Consider the following 23,955-nt stretch of genomic DNA (forward strand, 5'->3'; position numbering starts at 1 on the left):
TTCCTCTCGTTCTCCCTCCTTTCCCCTCTAAAAATAAATAAATAAAATCTTAAAAAAAAAAAAAAAAAGACGGAGGTGGCCACATCTTCAAAATGCTCCACCTACCTTTTCCCAGCATGGGAAAGCTAACCGTGGCACCTTTTCTCGGTCCCAGCGAACAAATAGGATGGGAAGTGTGGAGCATGAGGCCTTGGAAACAGTTGCATGGTTCTGAACCTTGCCTTCCCAGATCTGCCAGGACAGTTAATCCCCTGGAAGTCAAATCTTTGTTCAATGAAGGGAAACTCCTTAAATGTGAATTGGGGGATTCTAGCCCCACCTCCCACCTACTGGAGACAAAGGTGATTTGTCTCCCCTTCCTGACCGTGGCCATTAGGAACTCTACTGACCCACCTCTACAGCTATCGGCTATTTCCCCCTCCCCTTCTTCCTGTACACACTACAGAGAACAATGGATGCCATGAGGAGCCCCCCAGGACACCTGAAGTAGGTAAGTAGAGGGGGGGCTCAATATATGAAATCCGGACCACCCTGCCCATGGGCTTCAGTCTATCCCTGCAAATTACTCCCCACTCGATAAGGCTCACAGCGGCTGTGTTTGTTTTCAGAACCATCCCTCACCCCCACCTGGGGAAGGAACCAGCTCCCTGTCCACTCCTTACTCCGTATAACGGTTCCAGCAGTCTCAGGGGATGACCGGCTAAGATGCAGGCCTCACGTCTGCTGGGGCTCTGGACATTGCTATACTGGGCACCAGGTGAGGCTAATACAGGTGAGGCCTGGGTACCCAGTTGTCTCCAAGAAGCTGGGCAGACTGGGAGAGGATGGAGGATAGGAGAAAGGAGAGGTAGCAACTGGGAAGAAGAGGTGAGTGCTAGGCTGGGCCGTCCCTTATCCTGTCCTACTGGCCCAGGCTGTCCCTGAGCGATTCCCACTATGAGATCCTGGGCTCCACTCTTGTCTGTGTGTTTAGGTTGAGGGTTTGCTCCACCCCCCAGGGAAGGGGCATGTACTTCCTGCACAACTGTCACAAATGAGTGAGGAGGCCTGGGTGTTGACAGCCCCAGAGGGTGGGGGGTCCAGACATCAGAGACAGCCAAGTGTCTGTCTGTCAGTCCATCAGTCCATCCACCCAATCAACAAGCCATCTAGCTTTTTCAGGAACCTAGTCATTAATTTATATTCAGGTTAAAGACCCCCTCTTCAGTTCCTCTCCAAACAGCTGTGTTGGACAGATCCCATAAGGGAACTTGGCCCACTTCAGACCCAATCACCTAGCCCCACCCCATTCACCTAAACTTGGCTTTCTGTCCTCGGGTTGAACCTCCTCTGTTTCCTCATTGGACTGCTCACCTTCTAGCATCCCTAGACCCGGGCGAGGGGGCACTCAAGGTGAATGTCAGCCACTGCTGTCACCATGGTGACTACTGCAAAGTCCACGTCTTCACCCCTGGAAGGCCACCTCGGAAACCATCACCATGGCAACATAACCTCCACAGGTCTCCACATGCCCTGGTTTAGCCCTGCAGCTGGACAGGCAGAGTGAAATTTGATTAGAGTGGGATTAAGGACCGTGAGGCCAGGTCCCTTCTGGAGAAGGCCTGGCCCAGCCCCCGAACACCCCTTGAGTCTTCCCGTGTGTTACCTTCTGGGCCGGCAGTCACTGAATCTCTACAGCAAGTCCTTCTGGACCTCTCAGGACGAGTCCACTCCTAACTCCCTAGACCTTGGTCTTTCAGTGCGGTTACATTCAAGGAGGGGTGCAGATGTCTCCCTTTGCCCTCTTTGCTTCTAGAGGAGGCCCACTGCTCTCTGATTCTTTTCTTCTATCATTCAGTCACCCATTCAACAGACATTTGCAAAGGTGCCAGGAGCTTCTCCTCTGGCATTTTCGGATGAATGAAATAATACTAGTTTCTTATTTCATCCCAAGGGTTTGGGATGAAACCCCAAACTTGTTTTTTCCCTCCGTCTTTCTTGGAGCGTGCATCCATCTGTTTCTTTCTAGCCACGCTATCAGCACCCTGAAGCTGGATGATTCTGGGATGATCTGGGGCGGAAGCAGGAACCCTGCCGCAGGGTTCCACCCCCAAATTCCAGACCGTAAACTGGATGCCAAAGACTTCCCATAGCCCACTAATTCTTAACGTACACCCTGAATATCTCACAGGGGTTGAGCTGGCGAGGCTGCGGGCCCTGCAGGCTTGCGGGGGGTGGGGGGGTGGGAGGGTCAGGGTGCGCAGCAGGCGCCGGCGGGGGAGCTTGTGGGGTGCCACCTGCCGGCGAAGCCGCACAGTGCTCTGGCTGTCTGCGGGTTTCATAAACCTGGGCCCTGACGCCCGGGTCCTGACACCTGACATACCCTTCCCGGGTTTCTTCCCAGCAGCGGGGAAGAAAGCTGAGCTTGGGGCTGCGGGCCCGGAGCCGCCCCTCTGTCCTCTGAGGAGCAGCCAGGAGCGGAGAGAGCGAGCGCACAGCGTGGGATCCTGTGGGCGCCGGAGATCAGACCCACTGACCTGCAGCTGAGATCAGCAGGACGGGAAGACGTGGGGGGTGGGGGGCGGGGCGGGACGCACAGGGAAAAGTGCTGTCTTCCTGGAACCCACAGGGAGCACTGTGCTGAGTAAGGTCACTCGCGACCCAAGTGTCGTCTCTTTTGGATATCTGACAGTGTCACGTCTTTCCCATCCTGGAAGCCTATAACCACTTTCCCTCACTTTACATTCAGTCTAACTCCAAATCTGGCCGGTCTGCTTTCTAAGTACATCTCGGATTGTCACTTCTTGCTTCCCTGCTTTTCCTCTCCTTGATCAGGCCTCCTGCTAGTGACTGGACTCAAGAATAGCTTCCTAACTGGCTCCCCGCCTCAGTAATCTTATAAACAAAAACCTGCGCATATTACTCTGTTGAAATCCCTTTGTCAGTGCATTCCACAGCGCAGGTGCTCCCAGGAAGCACTTTTGTCCCCACCCCCACCCTCCATCATTGCTTGTTGATTGGTCTCCCCCATTAAGACTCTGTGCTCTGCTAAGGTAATGTAAACAATATCAAGAGCCAGTTTAGAAATAGATCCGGGTCCTGACTGGTGTGGCTCAGTGGACTGAGCACTGGCCTGAGAAGTGAAATGTCGCTGGTTTGATTCCGGCACAAGCCCGAGCTGCGAGCGATCCTGGCTGGGGGCGTGTGAGACAAATCACGCTTTTCCTCTCCTTCTCTTTCTCCCTTTCTTCCCCTCTCTCTAAAACTAAATGGAGCTGAAACTGCCTTGCACGTCTTACTCCTCAAACCTCTGGAATACTAAAACAGGGCAAAATAACTTTGGTGTAGGCCTGAGAAACCTTGTGTCCCAAAGAAATGTTTGCAAAAATAACAAGAAAGCAGTTATGACTACTAGACTGATAATTAAAAACTTTGTTTAGCTTCACTGTGTTTTCTGCACCAACAGAAATGCCTTCCTTCTATGGGCGTAATCATTCCCCTTTCCTTCTCATAAATACCATTGCCTGGGTCTCCTAATCAGAAAGCTATTTGGCTTCTGCTTGAAGCAGCTATTCAAAGTAGCTACTCTTACTGATCTCACATAAACATTTGTCATCTCTTACTTCAAAAGCCTTTATTTTTAGGTTGACAGGAGGGACTTGGGGCAATATTGCATCCCCAACGCCTGATGCCAATATTCAAATGTCACTGAATGATTAGAAGAGAATGTTCCCTTCTCATTCCCCCGTTGCTGGGCTCCTGTTCCCAAGCCAGGATGTTAGGTTCCGGAGTGGCCGTGGGTGAGGACATCCTGTCCTTCTGCCTATTTGGGCACAAATTTCCACCCCAAATGGGTGTTGCCCCTCTCCTTCCTCTTGGCCAACTTCTCTTTCACCAATATAAGCCCATACTGGAGGCCGGTGGGCAGTCATGCATTTTTATGGCGGCCTCTGCATGTAGCTGGAGTCTGGGGCCCTTGGGCCTCCACAGCATCCCCCATACTCTGTACATGGTCCTCTTATTAGTGCTGGTCATGATGAGCTTGGTGTTTGGTAAGTGGCTCTAAGAGATCGGAAGGGTCTCCTGACCTGCTAGAGGCAGAAACCCATCGATACAAAGTGTCTGGGTACATCTGCCCAAGATGCTCAGGTCGACCCAGGCAGGAGGAAAGATGGGATGAGTGGGCTTGGTGGGATAACGCCTGGGAGCTGACGATGGACTGATCTGACGTTCACTCTGAGGGAGATGTCTAGTGACACCCCAGGGTTGTCCCTCTCAACAGCAATGACCTGAATGGAGATACTGAAGGGAACCTATTCAAGTCTGAAGGCAACACAGATTAGGGAGGGTTTGGGGAATATGCTAGATGAAAGCAGGTTCCACAGGGTCCAGCAAGGCTGGATACAGCCTCATAACCTCCTCACTTGGCTGCAGAGCACCATCTGCATAGAAACAAGACTCAAAATGTTCAGCATCTGCCTCAGACCAAGTGCTCTGCTGAGTTTGGTGACTCATTAATCTGTGGTCTCAGCCTGGGACCAAGGAAGAGGGAGACGGACGGTTGGCCCTCCACAGGTTCCGCATTCCTGAATTTAACCAACTGAAGATGGGAAATTATTTTTTAAAAATGATGTTGTTGCTGACATGTACTATGTAGTTAGACCTACGATGGTTGTGTCTGTACTGAACATTGTGCAGACCTTTTTCCCATGTCATTATGCCCTAAACAATACAGTACAACTATTTATACAGTATTTACATTGTATTATTATAAGTAATCTATGGATGATTTAAAGTATATGGGAGGCTGTGTGTAGGTTATTTGCAAATATTCCATCATTTTATATAAGGGACTTGAGTATTCTGATTGGTATCAACTTGGATCCAATCCCCTGTAGATACCAAGTTGTCTATAACTATACGTACATGTAGTTGGGAGGGCTCTGGTGGATAAAGTTTAATGAATCTTTCCTGTGACAGGACCTCTAAACAAAGAATGTGGCCTTAGGCTGTTTGAAGTCTCCTGTCTACAAGAAGCAGATGTTCTTCCTGTTCTGTGATGATGTGTTCTCATTTTTACTTCTGAACGTTACAGATTAAAAAAGTATATTTAAAAGAATCCAACCCCTGGCTGGTGTAGCTCAGTGGATTGAGCACCGGCCTGTGAACCACACGATTGCAGCTCGATTCCCAGTCAGGGCACATGCCTGGGTTGCAGGCCAGTTCCCAGCAGGGTACTCATGAGAGGCAACCATACATTGATATCCCTCTCCTTCTCTCCTTCCCCTCCCCTCTGAAGAGAAATAAAAATCTTAAAAAAAAAAAAGAGAGAGAGAGAGAATCCAGGGAGGGTGAGGACTATAAAACCAAGTCCCAGAGGAAGAACTGTTCTAACAGGGCTGTCCAGAGCCGAAATGGGCTGTCTTTGCCTCACCTTTGAACTTAGAGACTTCCATAGTGCTGGCACATACTAGCCCCTCAAAAACATGTTGAATGAATAAGTACATGAATTAATGATTTCCTCATTTCCAGAAATATAAGAGCAGAAAATGGAGATTTTTAATAAGGGCTAAAGCTTCTGGTGAAATATTAAGCCAGATGGTTTTAACGAATTGATGATTTTATGGTTTTCGGACATTTTATGATTTTATGGCAGGGGACAGTGGGACTGACCTGAAAAATAGGCAGGTAGAGATGTGGGCTCAGAGTTTCTCTATGTTCTAGGTAAATTTGATCCTGCCAATCAAGAGCCCCCTTATCCAGCTCAGTTCGCCCGATACCTGCGTTGCTATCGGTGCCCCTTGGAGACCAAAGAGTTGGGGTGCCTTCTGGGATCTGACATTTGCCTGACCTCTCCTGGTGGCAGTTGTATGACTCTCCTCATCAAGAACAGTAAGGTGCCTTCTGTCTGACTTGGGACCAGAGCTGAGTCTCTACATCTCCTAAGCTAAGACTCTCAGACGCTGCCCCATCACTGTCTTTATTTCCTTCAGAGCTATTCCTGCTTCCACGCCCACTGACTGGCTCTCCTTAGCTCACAACTGACTTACTTCCTCTCTCTGCACAGCACCAGCCTTGTAAGGTCACTTGAAATCACCAGATCTATCGGCCTTTTCTCAGGCTGTCTTCTCCCCATGTCAGTGGTAGTTCCTGTCAGCATCTCACTTCTCCTACTTCTCCCAACACCTATTCCTAGACTCCTTCACTGAGTTTTGCTTCATTCTGCTTGACCCTTGATTCATGTTCGTTGAAATTGGGGTCTTAGTTAACTGCTTCACTCACCCAGAGGGCTTTCTTGGCTTCCACCAACAACCACATGCTGCTTCCTTCTGAATCTGTATTTGGCCACACTGTCATGTCAACTCGCCCCCTGGACACCAGTTTACCCCCAGACTCCTCCACCTCACTTTCAACTGGCCAGAATTGACTCCATCCCACTGTTCTTCAAGCTTGTGCTTCTACTCAGCCCCTCACCTTTTAATTTATTTATTAAAAAGATTTTATTTAGCCCTGGCTGGTGTGGCTCAGTGGATTGAGTGCTGGCCTGTGAACCAGGGGGTCGCTGGTTTGATTCCATTCAGGGTGCATGCCTGGGTTGCAGGTCCCCAGTAGGGGGCATGCGAGAGGCAACCACACATGGATGTTTCTCTTCCTCTTTCTCCTTCCCTTCCCCTCTCTCTAAAAATAAATAAAATCTTAAAAAAAAAGACTTTTACTTACTTAAAAAAATTTTTTTAGAGATTTTATTTATTTTATCTTTAGAGGGGAAGGGAAGGAGAGAGGGAGAGAAACATCAATGTATGCCTTTCATGCATCCCCTGCTGGGAACTGGCCTGCAACCCAGGCATGTGCCCTGACTGGGAATTGAACCTTGATTGTCTGGTTCGCAGGCCCGCGCTCAATCCACTGAGCTACACCAGCCAGGGCCCTAAAAATTTTTTTTTATTTACTTTTATAGAGAGGGGAAGGGAGGGAGAGAGGGAAACAGCAATGTGCAAAAGATACATCAATTCGTTGCCTCCCACACACCCCCAACTGGCGTCCTAGCCTGCAACCCAGGCACTTGCCCTGACAGGGAATCAAACCAGTGACCTCTCGGTTCACAGGCTGGCATTCAACCCACTGAGCCACACCAGCCAGGACCCTTCCTGTGATCTTTAGTGGACATCCCACCCTATACATTTACTCTCTATCTTTACCTCTTTCCCCCCACAAACAGTAGCATACCCACACTGTCCTGCACTTGCTTTTTATTTTTTTTAAGATTTTTTGTTTAGATTTTATTTATTTATCTTTAGAGGAGAAGGGAAGGAGGGAGAGAAATATCAATGTATGGTTGACTCTTGTGCATCCCCTGCTGGGAACTGGCCTGCAACCCAGGCATGTGCTCTGACTGGGAATCGAACCGCAATCGTGTGGTTTGCAGGCCTGCGCTCAACCCACTGCGCTACACCAGCCAGGGCTGCGCTTACTTTTTAAACAGTTATGGGAACTTAATGTTTCTATATCAGTTTGTAAACAGCTTCCTTGCTCCATTGACCTGCTGCATAGTGCTCCATGGTATGAGCATGACAGAGCCCTCTGTCTATCAACGTGCTGATGCGCTCACTGGGGGTTACCACTCTTCCACTCTCGCAAGCAGGGCAGCACTGGAATTCCTGGACATGGGCATGAAGATTTTTCACCCTCTCGGAGAGAGGGGTGGGCAAAAGTAGGTTAATAAATAGTAATAATAATAATAATAATAATAATAATAATAATAATAAAATAACCAGTAAATACAAGAATAAACTTTCATGTACTTACAACTGTAGACCTACTTTTGTGCACCCCTGTATATAATAGAAACATATCTTCTTTTAATCCATAAAATAAAAGAACACCTCCTTTTTGCAATCTGACTCCTAACACATTTCCCAACTTTTTTTATGTGGCCTCACCCCAGAAAGTACTGGTTCTCCCTACTTCACAAATCCCATCTCAGCACCCTTACTGTACCTCAGATGGCTGTTTCCCACCAGTCTCCCATGGGAAACTTCTGCAGAGTTCATGGCTGGGGACTCCTTGCCTCTGCCCAGTGCCAGGAATCTGCATTTTGGGGATGCAGGGAAGGTATGAGGCAGTGATGTCTGTATGAAGTGAGGGGATGGGAAGGTTTGGTGCTTTGCTGGGACTTCTCCATCACTGGCTGCTGCCCTCCCTCCCCAGGCAGTGGTTCTGACATCATGGTGAGTGACTGTCGCCACAAGGAGCAGATGAGTGACTGCTCATATACCCGTACTTCTCCAGTGTTCGGCTTTTGGATATTTTCTCAATGCTGTTTCCGGAATTTCTGCAATAACCCACAGAACAGAGTGTTCTACACGCCGTAGAACTTCTGCAGAGACCTTTGCAGTGAAATGCTGCCAGCTTCCAGCTAGCCTCTTGTTCCCACCTGGGCACAGCCGGCACAACTTCCAGTCCTTTCCACTAGCTCTCCTGCCTCAGGTTGACCGACCCCAGCCCCAGCTGCCTGTGGCTTGATGCCCCTCAACATCCCCGTTCCCACTTTGCCCGTCCCCAGACCTCTGGAGTTCTCCCATCATGTCCTCACAATCTGACATCTTCCCTACCATCTTCTCCCACCTCTAAGGTTGCCTCTGCTTTGCTCTGGCCTCCCATTCTCCTACTATGTATGGGCCTTTCTCCAGCTGCTTCTCCAGAATAAATTGGTGTACAAACTGTGTGTTTTTCTCTCTTCTGGTGGAGGTGGAGGCTGAGGGAGGGGGTCCTGCCTGACTGCCGCTTGTGGGGACAAGGGGCTCCCAGGTCTACTGAGCTCTGCTTTTGCCCTGCTGTGGTAGCCGATTCAGCTGTAGCATGAAAAGGTGGAGAAATTGGGAGGGGATACCATGAAGGCCAAAAGGGCAGTGGACACCTGTTAGTGCTATCAGATCCAGAGTTGTGTGGGAACTTCAGGGGAGGTCCACGGTGGGAAGGGGTCGGTGGGAGTGGGGCTGCGTAAGGACCAGGCCCAGGGAGAAGGGATACTCTGTGGAAGAGATGCTAGGCCTAGTGGGGCCTTGGGCTCTCAAATCCCAGGTTCAGCTCCCTCTTCAAGGGCCATGGTAAGTTACTCTTCAATTTTGGGCCTTGGGTTTTTCAGCCTCTGCAGTTGTCTTCCAGTTTATACGAACCTGGGTCATTCTGTCTTCTACTGAAGCCAGAGGTCATGGGGAATGGTGGACCAGCAAGAGGGCGATACACAGGTTTGCACCTCCAACTGCTTGCTGACCTAAAAATTAATGTTGGTGTCTCCTGCCAGAGCACAGGCCATTAATTAACAGAGCCATGGAGGTGTTAACATGTGGCAGTGCTATGTACATGAATATATGCTGTATGATGTCACCTGTACCAAGCACACAGACAAAATCTGGCAACACAGGTGGGTAGTTTATAACAGCCCATCCTATGTAAGTTTTGCCAAAGAGGTTTAAAAAATAAAGAGGTCAAAATCTGTGTTTGTCTCTAAGGCATGTCTATTTTTGAGGCTCCAACCTCCACTCTACACATGTCCACTTGCATTCTCTCAACCCTGAGGCACCACCCTACTTGACTGGTGACCAAAGCGAAGCAGAAAGACCAACTTACCAAAGTGGTGGAGGAGCTGAGACTGGGCCTCCCAGGCACAACACCATACTACTTTTCAGAAAAGGTTTCATAACCCCAGCACTGGGTTGAGATCTAGAAGGGCAGACACTGGCTATACTGTCTATAAGTCTTGGTGCAAAGCAGTGTGGGCCTAGTGTTTAACATATGAGAAAGGGAGTTATGGCTATTAATTATTGCTTTCAGGATGCTTGCAGTTTCCGAAAAATAAAATATAAAGTGAAAGGCCCCCACTTAGGGTGTGTTGGATACCAAGAACCTAGAAAGAATGGACAGGAAGGAACTTGGGTCGCTCAGCACCAGGTGACTCAGATGCAAACCTGGGCTCTCTGGCTTGCTCCAGTTTTCTTGGTTTGAAAAGATTTCCCTTCTCTCTTAGGTGGGAAAACCTGACATCACCTGGGTTTAACTTTCTAGGTTTTGAAGAGTATGTTTATGGCTGGAGGCGGGGGTGAGAGTCATAATCCTCCAGCTTTGATCTCTGGTGGAGCGGAGGGGAGGGGTGGGTGTCAGCCCTTTGGGACAGGCCATTAAGGCCACAAAGGCCAAATGGAGTGGGCAGGACCCTGCAAACGTTTGAACCCCATGCCCAATTAATTTCCTTTAACCTGTCTACCACCTGCTTACACCTGAGCCTGACCCCACAAACAAAGGGACATAGACTTAACCCTGTCCATTTATTGTGGAGGGAAATCAGGAGATATGGAGCAGAGCAAGGCAGACCCTCTCCCCTCCCTGGGTACCCATGGAAGGAGGTGTCAGGACTCAGTGACATGAAGTGGGGCTGAGGAGGCCAGAGAGTGAGACAAGAGATTAGAAGGCAGCAGAAGACCAGTGTGGGAATAGGATGGCGGAGACGTCAGGATGCCAAGTTGGGAGGTCTGCACGGAAGTCTATCCCTCATCTTTCACCCTGCAAATCCAGTCTGGCCTGAGTCTTACAGATAGGCACAGGATGGGAAATACAGCCAGAATGAAGTGGAGGTGGCAGATGACCAGACAGAGGAGACTGGAAAGATGGGGAGGGGTGATGAACCTCAGACGGGAAAGGGAGGAGGGAACCACTGCCTCCTCCAGGTTAGTCTGCGCAGGAATCTGCACCTGATATTATTTTTTAGGAGAAAGAAGAGCACTGGGTAACTGGTTTCTGGGGAGAAACTGAAGCCATTTAGACACAAAGTATTGGGTTGGCCAAAAAGTCTGTTGAGTTTTTCTCATAAGATAAAAACCACATTTTTCATTTTTACCAATAACTTTATTGATGTGGATATTTTGAGTATGTCAGCTATCTCCTGCTAGTGGCTTCTAGTGGGTAGAGGCCAGGGGTGCTATAAACATCCTCCAATGCATAAGACAGCCCCACAGCAAAGAATTATTTGGCCAAAATGTCAACAGTACCAGGAAACTTCACAAACCACTCCTGACACATTTGATCAGTCATGGCACCTTCTCCACACACTGCACAATTCTTTTTGTTTCAGTTGCATTTTTACTTCTCTTGAAATAATAAAGCATAATATGCCAAATTTTCTTCTGTTTTCAATATTAAAATGGCTGCAAAAAACTCACCAATTTTGATGTTTTGTTTTTTAAATGCATGCTAATATGACAGCTGTCACAATATAACAAAATTGTTCTGAATGAAGTTAAAGATGCCTAAGCACTACTAGAGCCACTGTACAGAAAAAGACTAAACCAACTTTTTGGCCAACCCAATAAAAAGTTAAAGAAGATCTGAATAAGCACAGACCAGAGAATGTGCGTGTTCTGAGAGGGCAGTGCGGAGTGCTGGTATTGGGAGAGATGCTGGAACCGACTGCAATCTGGGAAGGATTAAGGGCTCAGGGTCCAGCCCGGGGAAGAACCAGAAGTCCTGAATTGTTCAAGAATAAGTATATGTTGCGCAAGTTAGCAATGGACAAGCCCAGGTTCAAGGGCAGGGAAGCCAGGGGATTCAGGCCTTCGGCCAGGCCTTCGGGCTCCTTCCCAGCATGGAGGCTGGGGAGGGGCAGTGAGAGGTTCAGGGCCTGGTAGAAGTGTTGGACCTGGGACTTGAGCAGAGGCAGGCTCAGGGCCCTACTGAAGGGCGTAGGCTGCGGGCTCTGGAGCTGAGGGCTGGACCAGGAATTGCAGTAATCATACCGACAGCACTGGGCCTGGTACCAGTACTCTGACAAGTAGGTGTTGCGTTTTTCTTGGCAGTGGTAAGAATTGTACTGCCCACAGCCTCGGATGAAAAAGCGAACCTTGGTATCTGGAGGAGAGAGGACAACTAATAACTTGTTGCTTCCCACAGGCCCCAAACTTGGCATTCCTACAACAAACTCTCCCCATCCTTCATCAGACCTGACTTTATCCCAGACCCCAGACCCCTTCAGGAGGGTTCAAAAAATTAGCTTAGCCGGCACCCCCAGAACCCCAGGCCATGCCTTCCGGGATCCTCCTATCTCCTTCTTGTGCCCCAGACCCCAAGCAGCCGTTATCTAGGAGAGGAAACCAAGCAATGGACTGTCCCACCAGCAGCCCCTTCCTGGGTCTTAAACTCACCATAATAGATTGTGATCACCATACATGGGGATGTGCTACTGATGGTGCACTTCTCTGAGCCTGAAATGCAACCTACAGAAGGGTCTTCTAAGAGACAGAGGTGGCAGGTCCGCACTTCAGGAACAGGAGCTAAGGGAAGCAGAAAATAGAAGGGATGGGAGCGCTAGCTCATTCCAAGGTCCCTGTCCTGTAGGGAGCCCATGTATCTAGGGTCACAGTCCCACCCCCTTCCTGGACTGTCACCCCTTTCTTCCTGCCCCTGGGCCCCACTTACCCTTTCCCATTGTGAAGCCCACCATGACGAGCATGCCTAGAAGCACATGGGCTTTCATCATGGAATTCTGAGGTGAGGGGCAGTCCCTGAGGGCTGCCCTGAAATCCCACTTTCCCATGACCGTGCTCCTTGATCCTGAGCTGCAGCTGATTTTGACAGTCGTAGCAGAAGATGCCGTAGGTTCAGAGCTATATTCCTGCCTGGGGCAGGATCTCGGCTGGGTGAGGAAGTTATTAACTTGGCAGGAGGAACAGTGTGTCCTCACCCACGAGGTCTGGTTCCTGAATGTGGGAGAATGTGTCAAGGTAGCTGAGAGAGGGGTAATACCTGGGCCTTTGCTCAGTGTGCCTCCCAAAAGAACTATTTCCGCCCTTTAAGTGTCTATGAATTAGCTTCTGTCTTTGGCACCATCTGCTGTCCTTCCTACACAAGAGAGCCAGTCCCTATTGTGCTAGAACTCTGGCCAGGAACTCAGTGTCCCCATCCTTCTGAAATGTGTCTCTGCTTACCCAGCAGGGGGCACACAGGCCTCATCCAGCAGCAATTCTGGGCCTGTCCCTCTTCTCTCTACCCCTTAACTATTTTTAAACTTACCCTTTCTCGGTAAAACCAAAACTGATAGTGTTATATCCCGTACATATAAACAGACAGCCATAGGCAGGCCCTCCAAAAACAAGTATTTCTCCAGGCTTTGAAGTTTGATTTTTCTCTGGGTCTTTCCCTTGGGACTTTGCACACCCTCATACCTAATCCTAAGAATTCTGCTCTGCTAATAAAAACATCGCCTAAATCCACTGGGTACAAATCTATGCTTTCAGGGAGGGTGGGCCAGCCCATGAGGACCCCTGGTGTCCAGCACGCTACTACCCTCCCTTTCCCAATCTGAAGCACCAGCAGACCAGCTCATGGCCTTTTCTTCCACTTTATTTCATATTCCCACCACAATAATGACTCCTTTAATTTAAACTAAAAACCATAGAGGGTTCCTGAAAGGGTGGCAGCAAAGGAATGGAGGTGTCAAAGACTGAGGGGCAGGGGGTGGGTAATCAGCGAATCGTCTTGACTGGGCTCTTGAAGTTGCTTGCGGCTTGGAGCTGGAGCTGGTAGGCCATCGGATGGATCTTGAAACCGTAGAGCCTGGGCCAGGGCAGAGGTCAGAGAGGCAGCAGGGTAAGCCCATGCCGCCCTGCCAGCAGCCCCTATTCTTACCGCCCTACCCCAGCTCCTCCATGGGCCTGCTCAGTGCTTAAGGTTGTGGTTCCCAACCTCCACCCCTCAAGAATATTTGGGGATATATCTTAAATATCCACTAACACTCAAACTCAAGGTTTTGTACATATAGAAATGTCCATTACCACTACTTGTTTAAATATAAAACTGAACTTCTCTTCCCTACACCAGAGTAAGAGTGATTCTCTAGGAAGCTAAACCACACTTGAACCGTGGCTCTGAGGAGCCCCTGGCAAAAAATGAATGCCCAAGCTGATATAACAAGAAGAGCTGTTGTTCAAATGGTGCTTCAAGTGCCAAACATTATTCTGAGCACTTCGAATATTTAAAAATACTGTTAGGCAGGTACTACCATCAACCCTATTGTATGGATAAGGGAACTGAAATGTAGACAAAGAACCTTCCCAAGGTCCTCAGCACGGAGAGCCCTTGCTTTAGGAGAAGCAGACCTCAAAAAAGGACCATGCCCTGCTCTCCCTTCTCTCCATGGGTCTTTCCTTTGATCCCTGGTGACTCTGTCCTTGCTCCCCACCTGGGCACAAACTGGTTGGCGGGCCGCTTGGGTCGGTACTCAGGGTGCACCATGAACAGCATGTGAGGGAAACCGGTGCCGAAGTAGGCGCCGTCCGTGTGGTGGTGCCTTGATGACTTGGGTGTGTACACGTCCATGCACTTGGGGCAGTAGAGCTTCACCATGGCCTCACCTGGGATGTCCGAAAGGCCTGGGAGATAGCCAGACTCAGCATTCCAGGCTCCCCTAACCACCCCGCAAACACCTTCCCGAACTTGAGTCCCAACTTGGTGAGCCCCAACTCCTTCCCAGAGGACCTACCAGATGCTGCCCTGCCTTTCTGTCTCCCAATACTCACCAATGGGAAGCATTGGCTGGTTCTCACAGTACACACGCGGACAGTAGCCAAAGTCTCCCTGCTGGTATTTTTCCAACTGAAGTAAACAAAACAGAAAGTGTTGGGGGGGGAGGCATGAAGAGAAGAGGCAATCCCTCTTCCTACCCAACCCATATCAGTGTCCCCCATTTCTCCTGTCTCTCTCTAGCTCAGCCAGGCTGACTCTTCTGCTTCCTTTCCTCCAGTGAGGGAGGCTGCAGACCATCAAAGCCATTCAGTGTTTACTCCCTGAAGAGACTCTGTAACAAATTCCAGCTCAAGGTCACATCTCCCTCCCTGAAAACACCCCCTTCAGCATAATCCCCAGTCAAGACTGGTTTCCCAAGATCTGGTTCTGAGATTCTCCTCATCTCAGCTATATTCTTCGACAGGGTCAAAATATGTGACTTTTTGCTGCAGAAACCACCATTTCCCTTACTGCCTCAGAAGGAGTAGTGGGGGCAGAGAAACCTCACCATCTGGGCGATGCCACGGTTGGTGAGGATATAGCGGGCGTGGATCAATCCATAAAGCATCTCAGCTGCCTGCTCAATCAGGTCACTCTGGTTCGGGTTGTCTTCTAGCTCTTCATCTGAAACATGGCCCCAGCTGAATGCAACCACTTGTCTTACAACTTTCTTTGGTGCTCTGCCCATCCCCAGGGGTTGCTGGTTACTTAGTTTGCTTAGCACCCACCTTTGAGCCTCACCCCACCCTTCATGTGGGCATCTGACCCAGAAACCTGGGTCTCTGACCCTTCCACCAACCCAAGCCAGCTCTACCTTTTCTACACACCTCTCTAGCCTCTGCCCTCTCTCCCTCCCAACTCCCTCTGCAACTCATAAATGCAAAGTGTCAATGCAAAAAACAAAACTCTAGCCCAGAAAGTGCAAGGCAGGAGAAAGAGTTTGAAAATGAGAACCCCTGGGGAAACTATCATTACAAAATAGAACCGAATTATAGAATCAGAGTCACTCTGATGGGCACAAGTGGTATATGTCACCAAATCAGGCAAGAGCTAGGCAGCGGAACAAAATGAAGTAGGGGGTTTTGGATTAAAGGAGTCAGAAACCAAAAGAAAATTTAGAAAATCAAGAAAGAGGTGAACAGTGAGTGATCTGACTGTGGTGGTGGTGGTGGGGGCGCAGGGAGCATACACACACAAAGCAAGCCTGAGGGTGTCTCACCAGGCTCCAGGTCCAAGATCATGTCTAGAGCTTGTCGATAGTGAGGCACCTGCTCATTGAGTCCAGTGAGGTTGAATTTGTCCTGGATGTAATCTTCATCTACCTGTCAGGGTGTGGAGATGAAGAGGGAACCCATAGCAGAATTCTTGGCTTCCATCCGAGCAAGTTGCTCTAACTGATGCCTTATCCTCAGCACAACCACTTCTACTCCTCATTCCCAACTCAGTACAAGTACCTGAGTCTCTCTCCCCAGTTCACATGTACTGCCCTTCCATAAAAGCTTTGGCCTTTTTTTTTTCTTTTCAAATAAACAGGCACAGCAATCCTCTACTTAGACAGACATTCCTTTCAAGATCCCTGTCCCTACTCCTGCCCCCCATCTCTAGGAACCAGTTTTGTCTTCTCTTAAAGGGCAGCTGGTTGTCTTGAAAACGGTGAAGGCTGAACAGTGTGGATTCTGAAAGCAGTTACATCCCTCATATTGACACAGTTTTGCATGTTACAAAACATCTTAACATGTAATAGTTTAATTCTCCTAACAATAGCTGTAGATATCAATACCACTCTACTTATTAAAAACAACAACACAGGTTTACTTGTCCAACATTATACTACTGGAGGGTGGCGGGGAAGTTGGGCCCCAGTCTTGCCATTTTATATGTTAATGGTGGGTTACTGAGGGTACTCTTCCTTCACAGGAACACGTTTTTAAGGAAGCATGGGAGAGAAGTGTGGAAGCTGAATATGTGGGAGAATATCTGGCCAGACTGTATGTGGCGATCAGTAGAGAGGCTGAGAACTCACTTCACAGAAGAATTCATTGCCGCGGAGCCCACAGAACCAGGAAATCCAGGACACCTCCTCTGAGCTGCTCATCTTCACGTCAGCTGGAGAAAGAGTAACCCAAGCTCTCCCTCCCTGCCTCTGGTATCCTCTCTCCTCCCACACTTTGCCCTCCAACCACGAAAGAATTGGGGGCCACCTTTTGTTAAAGGATCCTAGACGCTGAAGCCGACCTCTCTCCAGCTCCTCTTATTTACACTTCAGCTTCCTTTCTCCAAGATTAAAAATTCTTTGGGGACCCATCACTTGCGAGAAACTGACAGGTCTTGGCCCACCAGTTCTTACCCACATCCTTGACGCTCCGGAAGGGCAGCCCTGGCTGGGCTCCCTGCAACCGCAGGTCTCTGCCCGTCCCGGTGCCTTTCCCAAGGGTTTAGAAGTCTATCTTTTCGAAGCAAGAGCTGCGCTCTTCCTTTTCTCATGGCCTGCAGCTGCCCCGAAGGTCCTTTTCATTGGAGAACCCACATCCAGCCTCCACCCCTCAGGCCACCTCTTCCTTCCTCCCTCGGTGGCGGACCAGATCACTTCTTTCCCCACCAGCACATCGAGGCGCGGAGACCCCCTTGTACCGCGTTCAGAAACAGAACACTCAGTGCGGTGACAACTTCACACTCACCGTCTGGACTGGGGCCGGGACCGGGGTGGGGGAGGGGAGTTGCTACTTCCAAGAAACGACAGTCTCGACTATAGCGCAGGCCACGGATCGCGGGAGGCGAAGTTGGCGGGGGTGGGGGGGGGGGGTGAGTAGAAAAGGGAGGGCGGGAAGACGACAATACGCAAGCGCCAAAGATCCGGCGCTGCCGCGATGGACGTCGGGAGATAGAGTTCCTGCTAGGGAGAAACTGGCGAAACCAGCGGAAAGCGAACTACGAATTCCAGGGTGAACCGTTTGCGACACTGGTGTCGCGAGGCCGCGGAAGAAGACGCAAGGGGCGTTCCGCAAGGAGGAACCACCGGAAGCGGAAGCAGGGTACCGGGTTCTGGGTAGGGGAGCCTGGGAAGCAGTTGCGAGATCTCGGGACTGGGGGCTTCGAGAGGAGTTAGGGTAAGGGGCGAAGCTGGCTGCCCCTCCCTTCACACAGCGAGGCTGCGGCCCCGGCGCGCCCTTGCCTAGGGGATTGACCTCATCCCCAACCAACGCACCGGGTCCTATCGTCTCTCCAACCCCTTGCCCTAGCAAGGCCCGCAACTGAAGACTCCCGACGGGGCCCATGTTTCACCAAGGGGCCCGGACTCCTGAGTCGGGAGGTGAGGTCTGGCTCTGGGCCGAGAGACCTGGGTAGGATGTGCTCGGCAGAGCGGTGTGAGAACCGGGGCGACCCAGTGGCTAACCTGAGGTGGTGCCAGCCATTCTGTTTCTCGTCCCCTTGCACTTCTCTATTTCTTCTTAGGGCTTAAATGGGGCCTTCTGCTGCGGGCGCCAAGTGTGACCTTCGAACCGTGGTTGGAGTAATGGTGAGGGGCAGCGTGACGTTATTTAGTTTCACAGCTGTAGGCATGCCATAGGTTTCCCCTCCGCCTACCCAGGGCCTTTTTTAACCCCGACAGTGGTTTGTTTCCCAGCTTCGGAAAATGAGATCCGAGCGGGGGGCCACGTTCATGGAGGCGAAGGGCATTGTGGGGCTTTATGTAAAAGCAGGATCCCAACTGACATCCTCTTCTGTCCTCGCGCTACTGAGGCACGTGGCTTTTGCATAAATAACATTGGAAAGTTTAGGATGGGAAACAACCCGGTGCTTTCCATACGCCTGTACCCTGAAATGGTGTTTGTTTTTCAGCATGTATCTTGGAGTAGCCTGGATGTTTGATTACTACGTAGATTCCTTTGCTTCCAACACCGCCGTTTTGCATTACTGAAGCCACAAGGCTCTGCAGACTGCAGCCTCTCCCCAATACCTTTTCTGCTTGTGGAGAAGTATCAAATGTTTTTATTTGAGAAGACACCTGAAGTAGGATCGAGGAGGATATAAAGGGCAAGGCTTTTCATAATTGTTATGTCTTACAGAGTAGTCGTTTCAGAGAAAGTCTATCTCTACTTTTTACTTTTTTTTTTAAGAGAATTTTTATGAATTTATTTGAGCCAAATTGACGACATATGCCAGGGAATAAGGTCTCAAGTGCTCTGAGGCTATTCCTATTAATTGTTGATGAGGCTGGGAGTAGAGGCACAAAGCTGGACATCTAGGCAACTCCCTCACAGAATCTTTGTTAACCTTTACTAAAGGGCATGGTCTTTTATTATAGGGTCCCTTGTTTTTCTACACCATCTATACCTTAGGCTCTGTAAGGTATCGGGTTGTGGGGTTACTTCTGGGGCAGGAGGGTTTTTTTTTATTCTAAAGCTACTTCCCTTTATCCCAGCAGGTCTGTGGAGGTGGCTTTGGTCACTGCAGGGCCACCAGGGTTTTGGCTCACTGGCTTCATCTTCCCCTTGCCTAGTTTCATTTTCTCAGCTCTACCAAAGCCATGTCCAGGCCCTCTGTCATCACCTTCACCCCAGCCACTGACCCCAGCGACTTCTGGAAAGATGGGCAGCAGCAGTCACAGCCTGAAGAGTTGGAGCCTACCCTGGATGGGGCAGCAGCCCGGGCTTTCTATGAGGCCTTGATTGGAGATGAGAGCAGTGCCCCTGAACCTCAGAGATTGAAGCCCGAGCCTAACAAGGAGAGAAAGAGGAAGAAGAGAAGAATGATGAGAGAGGCTGCAACAGGATTATCAGGAGGACATGGACAAAGGAGATCCCTTGAGGCTGAGGACAAGATGACTCATTGGATACTGAGGGCAGCCCAGGAGGGGGACTTGGCAGAACTAAAAAGGCTATTGGATCCCCCTGAGGCAGGGGGAGCTGGGGGAAATATCAATGTTCGGGATGCCTTCTGGTGGACCCCCCTAATGTGTGCTGCCCGAGCAGGCCAGGGGGCAGCTGTGCAGTATCTCCTAGGCCAGGGTGCTGCCTGGGTCGGGGTCTGTGAGCTGGGTGGCAGGGATGCTGCTCAGCTGGCTGAAGAAGCAGGCTTCCCAGAGGTGGCCCGCATGGTCAGAGAGAGCCGCGGAGAGAAGAGGAGTTCAGAGAACTGGTGAGAGGAAGCCTTCGCCCATGCCCACCTTTCAGTGTATTCTGCCCTTCCTAGCCACTGCACACCAGCAAAGAGCTGAAGGGTTCTCCTCCTCTTCACCTCCCAGTGTAGGTTGATAAAGCAGTATATTAGGGTAGTTATGAACCTGAACTCTGGATCTCAATGCTAATTAACTACTTGGGTAAGCAACCTGATGTTTACATACCTGAGTTTTCTGAGATGGTAATAAGAACACTTTTTTCATAGGGTTGTTAGGATTAAATGGGTTAGTATATATCAAGTGCTAGAACAGTGTTTGCCTCAAAGTAAGCACTGTATAAATATTAGCTATAGCAGTTGTTATTCCTTCTTTGCCCAAGAGCTTTGTGAATCCTGGTTACCATCTCTTCTCCCAACTACTACCCTGTGGTCCTTCACTGCTAAGTGGGGAGGAAGGTAATTTGTTCCTCAGCAGAAATAATGGAAGAACTCTGTCCTACCCACCCTGCTACCTCCACCCACTTCAACCCTCCCCCTGCCTTCAATCCTTTCTCCTCTTCCTCTGCAGGTCCCAAGCCCCCTCCCCCCAATACTGTGAGACCTGTGGTGGCCACTTCCAGGACTCTAACCACTGCACATCTACTGCTCACCTGCTGTCACTGTCCCGGGACCTCCGGCCTCCCAGTCTGCACCTTGGGGTGCCCATCTCCAGCCCAGGCTTCAAACTGCTGCTGAAGGGGGGGTGGGAGCCTGGAATGGGGCTGGGACCCCAGGGCAAGGGCCGTGTCAACCCCATCCCCACCGTCCTCAAGAGAGATCAGGAAGGATTAGGGTACAGGTCAGCACCCCAATCCCGAGTCACACACTTCCCGGCTCAGGATTCCCGGGCAGTGGCTGGGAGGGCGAGAGCCCCACAGGTGACCATACTGAGCAGAAGGGAGGAGAGAAGGCAGAAGGAGAAGGACAAGGCCTGGGAGCGGGATCTGAGGAGGTACATGAACCTTGAGTTCTGAGCTTGGCAAGGTCTGACCCTGGACTGCTGAAGTCTGAGCTGGGCCCTTTTAGCTTCTACTTCTTGGAGTCTGCCCAGGTCCCAGACACTTGGATTTTGGTCAGTAGGCCTTAACCTTTGGGAGTGAGGCTGAGAGTTGAGAAATAAATCAAATTTACTTTTTGTTTTATTCACTTTTCTGGAAGCTTTTGTGGGGAAGCCAAAGTCTGGGAAGACATGCAAGTCCCACCTGAGCCGGAAGGGGCAGCTCCTCCAGGTGGCATGATGGGGTCACCTCCCTGCTGGTCTGGTTCACTGCTAGGTCCTGCTGAGAGCACCCCGCCTATTCTTTCAACCCCCAGCCAGGAACTGCCCAGCTGTATGCAAGTTTCATCTCCCCAAGGGATTGTCTCCCTGATGACTTCACTTAATTCAATCAAAAGGTGTATACTATTGCTGCTAAGAATAGGACTAAGAGACATCCCCAACCTTCAAGTTGCTCCCAGCTGCAGGAGGAGACAGCCATGTAGTCAAATGGTGCATGGTGATGGGAGGTACAGCACGCTCACAGGGGTAATGAGAATAGGCAAGGTCTCATAGGAAGAGGCCAGTGTGGTGGGAAAGCATAAGATTATCCAACCTGTATTCTGTTGGCTAAACTGGCATCAGAACTCTGGCCTTCCAAATTTAAACTTTAAGCCAGGATTCTTATATTCACTACCTGAAAACTGAAGGCAGGAAGCACATCCTGTAAGTCTGCACTTGCTTTTCCCACACTCCCCTCTCAATACTGGGTGCCAGGCAAATGAGCTCACTGTTGACAAACTCCGGAAGTAAAATCTGCAGGGAGCAGGGGACAGCTTAAGTAAGTCTCTTATCTACCTTTTCCAGAGGAGCCCTTCCTGAATTCATGGGCACGAAGACCAGTGGTAGGGGTTGGGGGAGAGGATGCAAGGCAGGGAGCTAAGGGGGGGGGGGGGGGGGCGGGTTCCGGGTGTCTGAGCGACGGAAGTGGAGAGCTAGGTGGATACATTAGCTCTGGGGACCGCTGAGGTCAGCTGTTTACGCACTAATGAGGCGACGGGCGGGCCATCCGCAGAGTCTTTCCGGCGAGTTGCTGGCTCCGCCCCTACTGGTCCTTCAGCCAGTGCAGCTGCTTCCGGACTTGGGTGTTCCTTACGCTCAGGGAGGCTGTAGGACCTCAGTGAGGCCGTAGGACCGACGGACCGACGCTGGGCCTGGGAGGAGGGGCAACAAGCTGAAGCACCCGAACGCCTGGGTCCTGCGCTTTGCCTCGCCATTGGGATCTCCGAGGACGCCTCCGGCCTGACCTTTCGGAGGTCGCGTCTCAGCTGCGTGCTTGGAGCACATCCAGCCGTTTTGTAGGAGTCGTGGCCATCTAATTCAAGGGACGAACCTGCTCGCTGGAGTTCGCTGAACTCTTTCCTCCACCTTCCAATAGGAGGCTTCGTATTACGGAGATCCTTTAAATCAGACGTTCAGGAATCCCCACATCGGGAGCACCTAGGACCGGGGCGACCTTCCAACTACCTTCCTTCATGATGGTGTCCCCCAGTTTTGGGGACACCTTGGGGCGTGGCCTTGGTGAGTGAAACTTGGTGTACTGCTTGCTGGAAAGGAAGCCTGGAAACAGGGAGGACACTGTCGGGGTGACCCGGACCTTATGAGATCCTTAGTGTTGGACTCGTGTGTGAGGTGGTGGTGGTGAATGAATTTGGATGTGCCACCTTTCTTTATCTCACAACTAAAAAGGAAACAAGCTGCCTGCCTGCCCCACTAGAGGGTTCATGACTATTCAGGGAAGGGGGTAGCCACTTCTGAATTCGGAATACGATTCTCCAAACAGATACCTGCTCCTCTAAGCCTGAACAGACTGTTTTCTGAGGAGCCCCTCAATCCCCAAACTGAGCAGTGGGGGCCCCAGAATTTGGGGGCTCATTACACACTCCAGTTATGTTCCTCCGACGGCTTGGTGGCTGGCTGCCTCGCCCTTGGGGCCGCCGGAAACTCAGGCCTGACCTGCCCACCACAGAACCCAGACAGGTGAACAGTTCCTCTGAGAATTCAGGGAGTGACTGGGACAGTGCCCCAGAAACCATGGGAGATGTGGGGCCTCCCAAGACGAAGGACTCAGGGGCCTGGAGTTCTGGAGCTGCTCCAGGACCAGGCAGGGAGCCTCAAGTTGAGCAACTGGGGAGCAGAATGGATTCCTTCAAGAGGGTCAAGACTAGCACCAGCACTCAAGAGTCTGGAAGACTGGAGGCTGCAGAGGCTATTTCCAAGCTGGGATGGGATCCTGTGGACTCAGGTGGCACCAGGAAATCTGGAATGTCCCCTGAAGGGAGAATGAACCCCCCTGGGCCTGAAGCGCCAGTGGAGAAGCCCAGCTGGCGCCGTCAGAAGCTGCTGGGCTGGCTGCGGGGGGAACCAGGTGGGGGAGCAGGGGCTTCCTCCAAATACCTGGTGGGCCCAGAGGAATGTCTGCAGATCTCTACCAACCTGACCCTGCACTTGCTGGAGCTACTGGCCTCAGCCCTGTTGGGACTGTGTTCACGGCCACTGAGGGCAGCCTTGGATGCATTGGGCCTGAGTGGGCCACTGGGCCTCTGGCTTCATGGGCTGTTGTCCTTCCTGGCTGCCCTGCATGGGCTCCACGCTGTGCTAAGCCTACTTACTGCTCACCCTCTGCACTTTGCCTGCCTCTTTGGTGTTCTACAGGCCCTGGTACTGGCTGTTAGCCTCCGGGAGTCCACTGGGGATGAGGAAGACACTGACTTGGAGGGTGAGAAGTTGGGGAGGGAAGGTGAGGAGCAGAGGGGAGATCCAGGAAAGGGGCTGTGACTTCAGAGTAGGGTGTGACCCAGGACTCCTCAGTGGGCTGGGAGCAAGAGGCCACAGTGTGGCCTTTAGGAGGAGAGGGGGGACACATTGTAAGCACAGGGACCTCAGGGACGGGAAAGAAACCCTAGAGTATGAGGGCACAGGCCCCCACCTCACCCACAAGAGAGAAAAGCTGTTCAGGTTTATGGACAGTGGGGGCATGGCCCTTGTATTCACCAGCTGTTATTACTTTTTGATTTTACATTTCTCCCACCTTCTGTTTATTTCTTTGTTTTTTTCACCTTCACTTTGTAAAGACAGAAAACAAAAACAGTGTGGTGGTGGAGAATAAAGACTAAAAGGTCCTTTCTACCTCTCAAGACTCCCCAGGGACAGACAGAACTCTGGCTGGGGTAAGAGGGTGGTTGGGAGACCAATGGGTCCCTTGGGTCTTGGGACATCTAGGGAAGAGA

General features: G+C 50.7%; 5 protein-coding genes across 12 annotated transcripts; 3 read left to right on the top strand and 2 right to left on the bottom strand.

Moving 5' to 3' along the window:
* Positions 1–3,919: 3,919 nt before the first annotated feature.
* On the top strand, positions 3,920–8,662 carry LY6G5C (lymphocyte antigen 6 family member G5C). The gene is made up of 3 exons (XM_037151357.2): positions 3,920–4,031; positions 5,704–5,871; positions 8,188–8,662. The coding sequence occupies exons 1-3, from the start codon at positions 3,920–3,922 to the stop codon at positions 8,349–8,351; spliced, it is 444 nt and encodes a 147-aa protein (XP_037007252.2). The 3' UTR covers positions 8,352–8,662.
* A 1,628-nt stretch (positions 8,663–10,290) lies between these two features.
* LY6G5B (lymphocyte antigen 6 family member G5B) lies at positions 10,291–13,248 on the bottom strand. Its single transcript, XM_037151493.2, has 3 exons — positions 12,448–13,248; positions 12,174–12,302; positions 10,291–11,880 (listed from the first exon to the last, which is right to left on the bottom strand). Exons 1-3 carry the CDS (start codon positions 12,563–12,565, stop codon positions 11,468–11,470), a joined length of 660 nt encoding a protein of 219 aa, XP_037007388.2. The 5' UTR covers positions 12,566–13,248; the 3' UTR covers positions 10,291–11,467.
* Positions 13,249–13,353: 105 nt separating this feature from the next.
* On the bottom strand, positions 13,354–17,342 carry CSNK2B (casein kinase 2 beta). 2 transcript variants are annotated; one of them, XM_037151494.2, is made up of 7 exons: positions 17,211–17,342; positions 16,556–16,638; positions 15,752–15,854; positions 15,041–15,156; positions 14,547–14,622; positions 14,210–14,399; positions 13,354–13,584 (listed from the first exon to the last, which is right to left on the bottom strand). In XM_037151494.2, exons 2-7 carry the CDS (start codon positions 16,625–16,627, stop codon positions 13,494–13,496), a joined length of 648 nt encoding a protein of 215 aa, XP_037007389.1. In that variant the 5' UTR covers positions 16,628–16,638; positions 17,211–17,342; the 3' UTR covers positions 13,354–13,493. The 2 variants fall into 2 exon arrangements, with proteins under 2 accessions (XP_037007389.1, XP_037007390.1); XM_037151495.2 differs by lacking the exon at positions 17,211–17,342 and adding an exon at positions 16,880–17,117.
* A 167-nt stretch (positions 17,343–17,509) lies between these two features.
* Positions 17,510–20,831, top strand: GPANK1 (G-patch domain and ankyrin repeats 1). Of its 7 annotated transcripts, none has more exons than XM_037151487.2 (4): positions 17,510–17,842; positions 17,986–18,049; positions 18,956–19,671; positions 20,219–20,831. In XM_037151487.2, the coding sequence occupies exons 3-4, from the start codon at positions 19,061–19,063 to the stop codon at positions 20,661–20,663; spliced, it is 1,056 nt and encodes a 351-aa protein (XP_037007382.2). In that variant the 5' UTR covers positions 17,510–17,842; positions 17,986–18,049; positions 18,956–19,060; the 3' UTR covers positions 20,664–20,831. The 7 variants fall into 7 exon arrangements, with proteins under 7 accessions (XP_037007382.2, XP_037007383.2, XP_053523393.1 ...); XM_037151488.2 differs by having other exon boundaries at positions 18,959–19,671; XM_053667418.1 differs by having other exon boundaries at positions 17,510–17,639.
* A 932-nt stretch (positions 20,832–21,763) lies between these two features.
* Positions 21,764–23,847, top strand: CUNH6orf47 (chromosome unknown C6orf47 homolog). The gene has a single exon (XM_037151492.2). The coding sequence runs from the start codon at positions 22,616–22,618 to the stop codon at positions 23,501–23,503; it is 888 nt and encodes a 295-aa protein (XP_037007387.2). The 5' UTR covers positions 21,764–22,615; the 3' UTR covers positions 23,504–23,847.
* The last annotated feature ends 108 nt before the right edge of the window (positions 23,848–23,955 follow it).

Source organism: Artibeus jamaicensis, unplaced genomic scaffold (assembly GCF_021234435.1).
Source record: "Artibeus jamaicensis isolate MK-2021 breed Jamaican fruit bat unplaced genomic scaffold, CSHL_Jam_final contig_469, whole genome shotgun sequence".
Lineage (NCBI taxonomy): Eukaryota > Metazoa > Chordata > Mammalia > Chiroptera > Phyllostomidae > Artibeus > Artibeus jamaicensis.

What these genes read in the sequence shown, in the direction of transcription:
- LY6G5B (XM_037151493.2), bottom strand. Translation starts at nt 12,565, where the DNA reads ATGGGAAAGTGGGATTTCAGGGCAGCCCTCAGGGACTGCCCCTCACCT. An exon ending in GGGCTTCACAATGGGAAAGG is followed by an intron (nt 12,303 to 12,447) that starts GTAAGTGGGGCC and finishes TGCTTCCCTTAG; the next exon opens with CTCCTGTTCCTGAAGTGCGG. An exon ending in GGTGATCACAATCTATTATG is followed by an intron (nt 11,881 to 12,173) that starts GTGAGTTTAAGA and finishes TCTCTCCTCCAG; the next exon opens with ATACCAAGGTTCGCTTTTTC.
- GPANK1 (XM_037151487.2), top strand. Translation starts at nt 19,061, where the DNA reads ATGTCCAGGCCCTCTGTCATCACCTTCACCCCAGCCACTGACCCCAGC. An exon ending in AAGAGGAGTTCAGAGAACTG is followed by an intron (nt 19,672 to 20,218) that starts GTGAGAGGAAGC and finishes CTTCCTCTGCAG; the next exon opens with GTCCCAAGCCCCCTCCCCCC.
- CUNH6orf47 (XM_037151492.2), top strand. Translation starts at nt 22,616, where the DNA reads ATGTTCCTCCGACGGCTTGGTGGCTGGCTGCCTCGCCCTTGGGGCCGC.
- LY6G5C (XM_037151357.2), top strand. Translation starts at nt 3,920, where the DNA reads ATGGCGGCCTCTGCATGTAGCTGGAGTCTGGGGCCCTTGGGCCTCCAC. An exon ending in CATGATGAGCTTGGTGTTTG is followed by an intron (nt 4,032 to 5,703) that starts GTAAGTGGCTCT and finishes TCTATGTTCTAG; the next exon opens with GTAAATTTGATCCTGCCAAT. An exon ending in GACTCTCCTCATCAAGAACA is followed by an intron (nt 5,872 to 8,187) that starts GTAAGGTGCCTT and finishes CTCCCTCCCCAG; the next exon opens with GCAGTGGTTCTGACATCATG.
- CSNK2B (XM_037151494.2), bottom strand. Translation starts at nt 16,627, where the DNA reads ATGAGCAGCTCAGAGGAGGTGTCCTGGATTTCCTGGTTCTGTGGGCTC. An exon ending in GATCTTGGACCTGGAGCCTG is followed by an intron (nt 15,157 to 15,751) that starts GTGAGACACCCT and finishes GCCATGTTTCAG; the next exon opens with ATGAAGAGCTAGAAGACAAC. An exon ending in CCAGCCAATGCTTCCCATTG is followed by an intron (nt 14,400 to 14,546) that starts GTGAGTATTGGG and finishes GCTATCTCCCAG; the next exon opens with GCCTTTCGGACATCCCAGGT.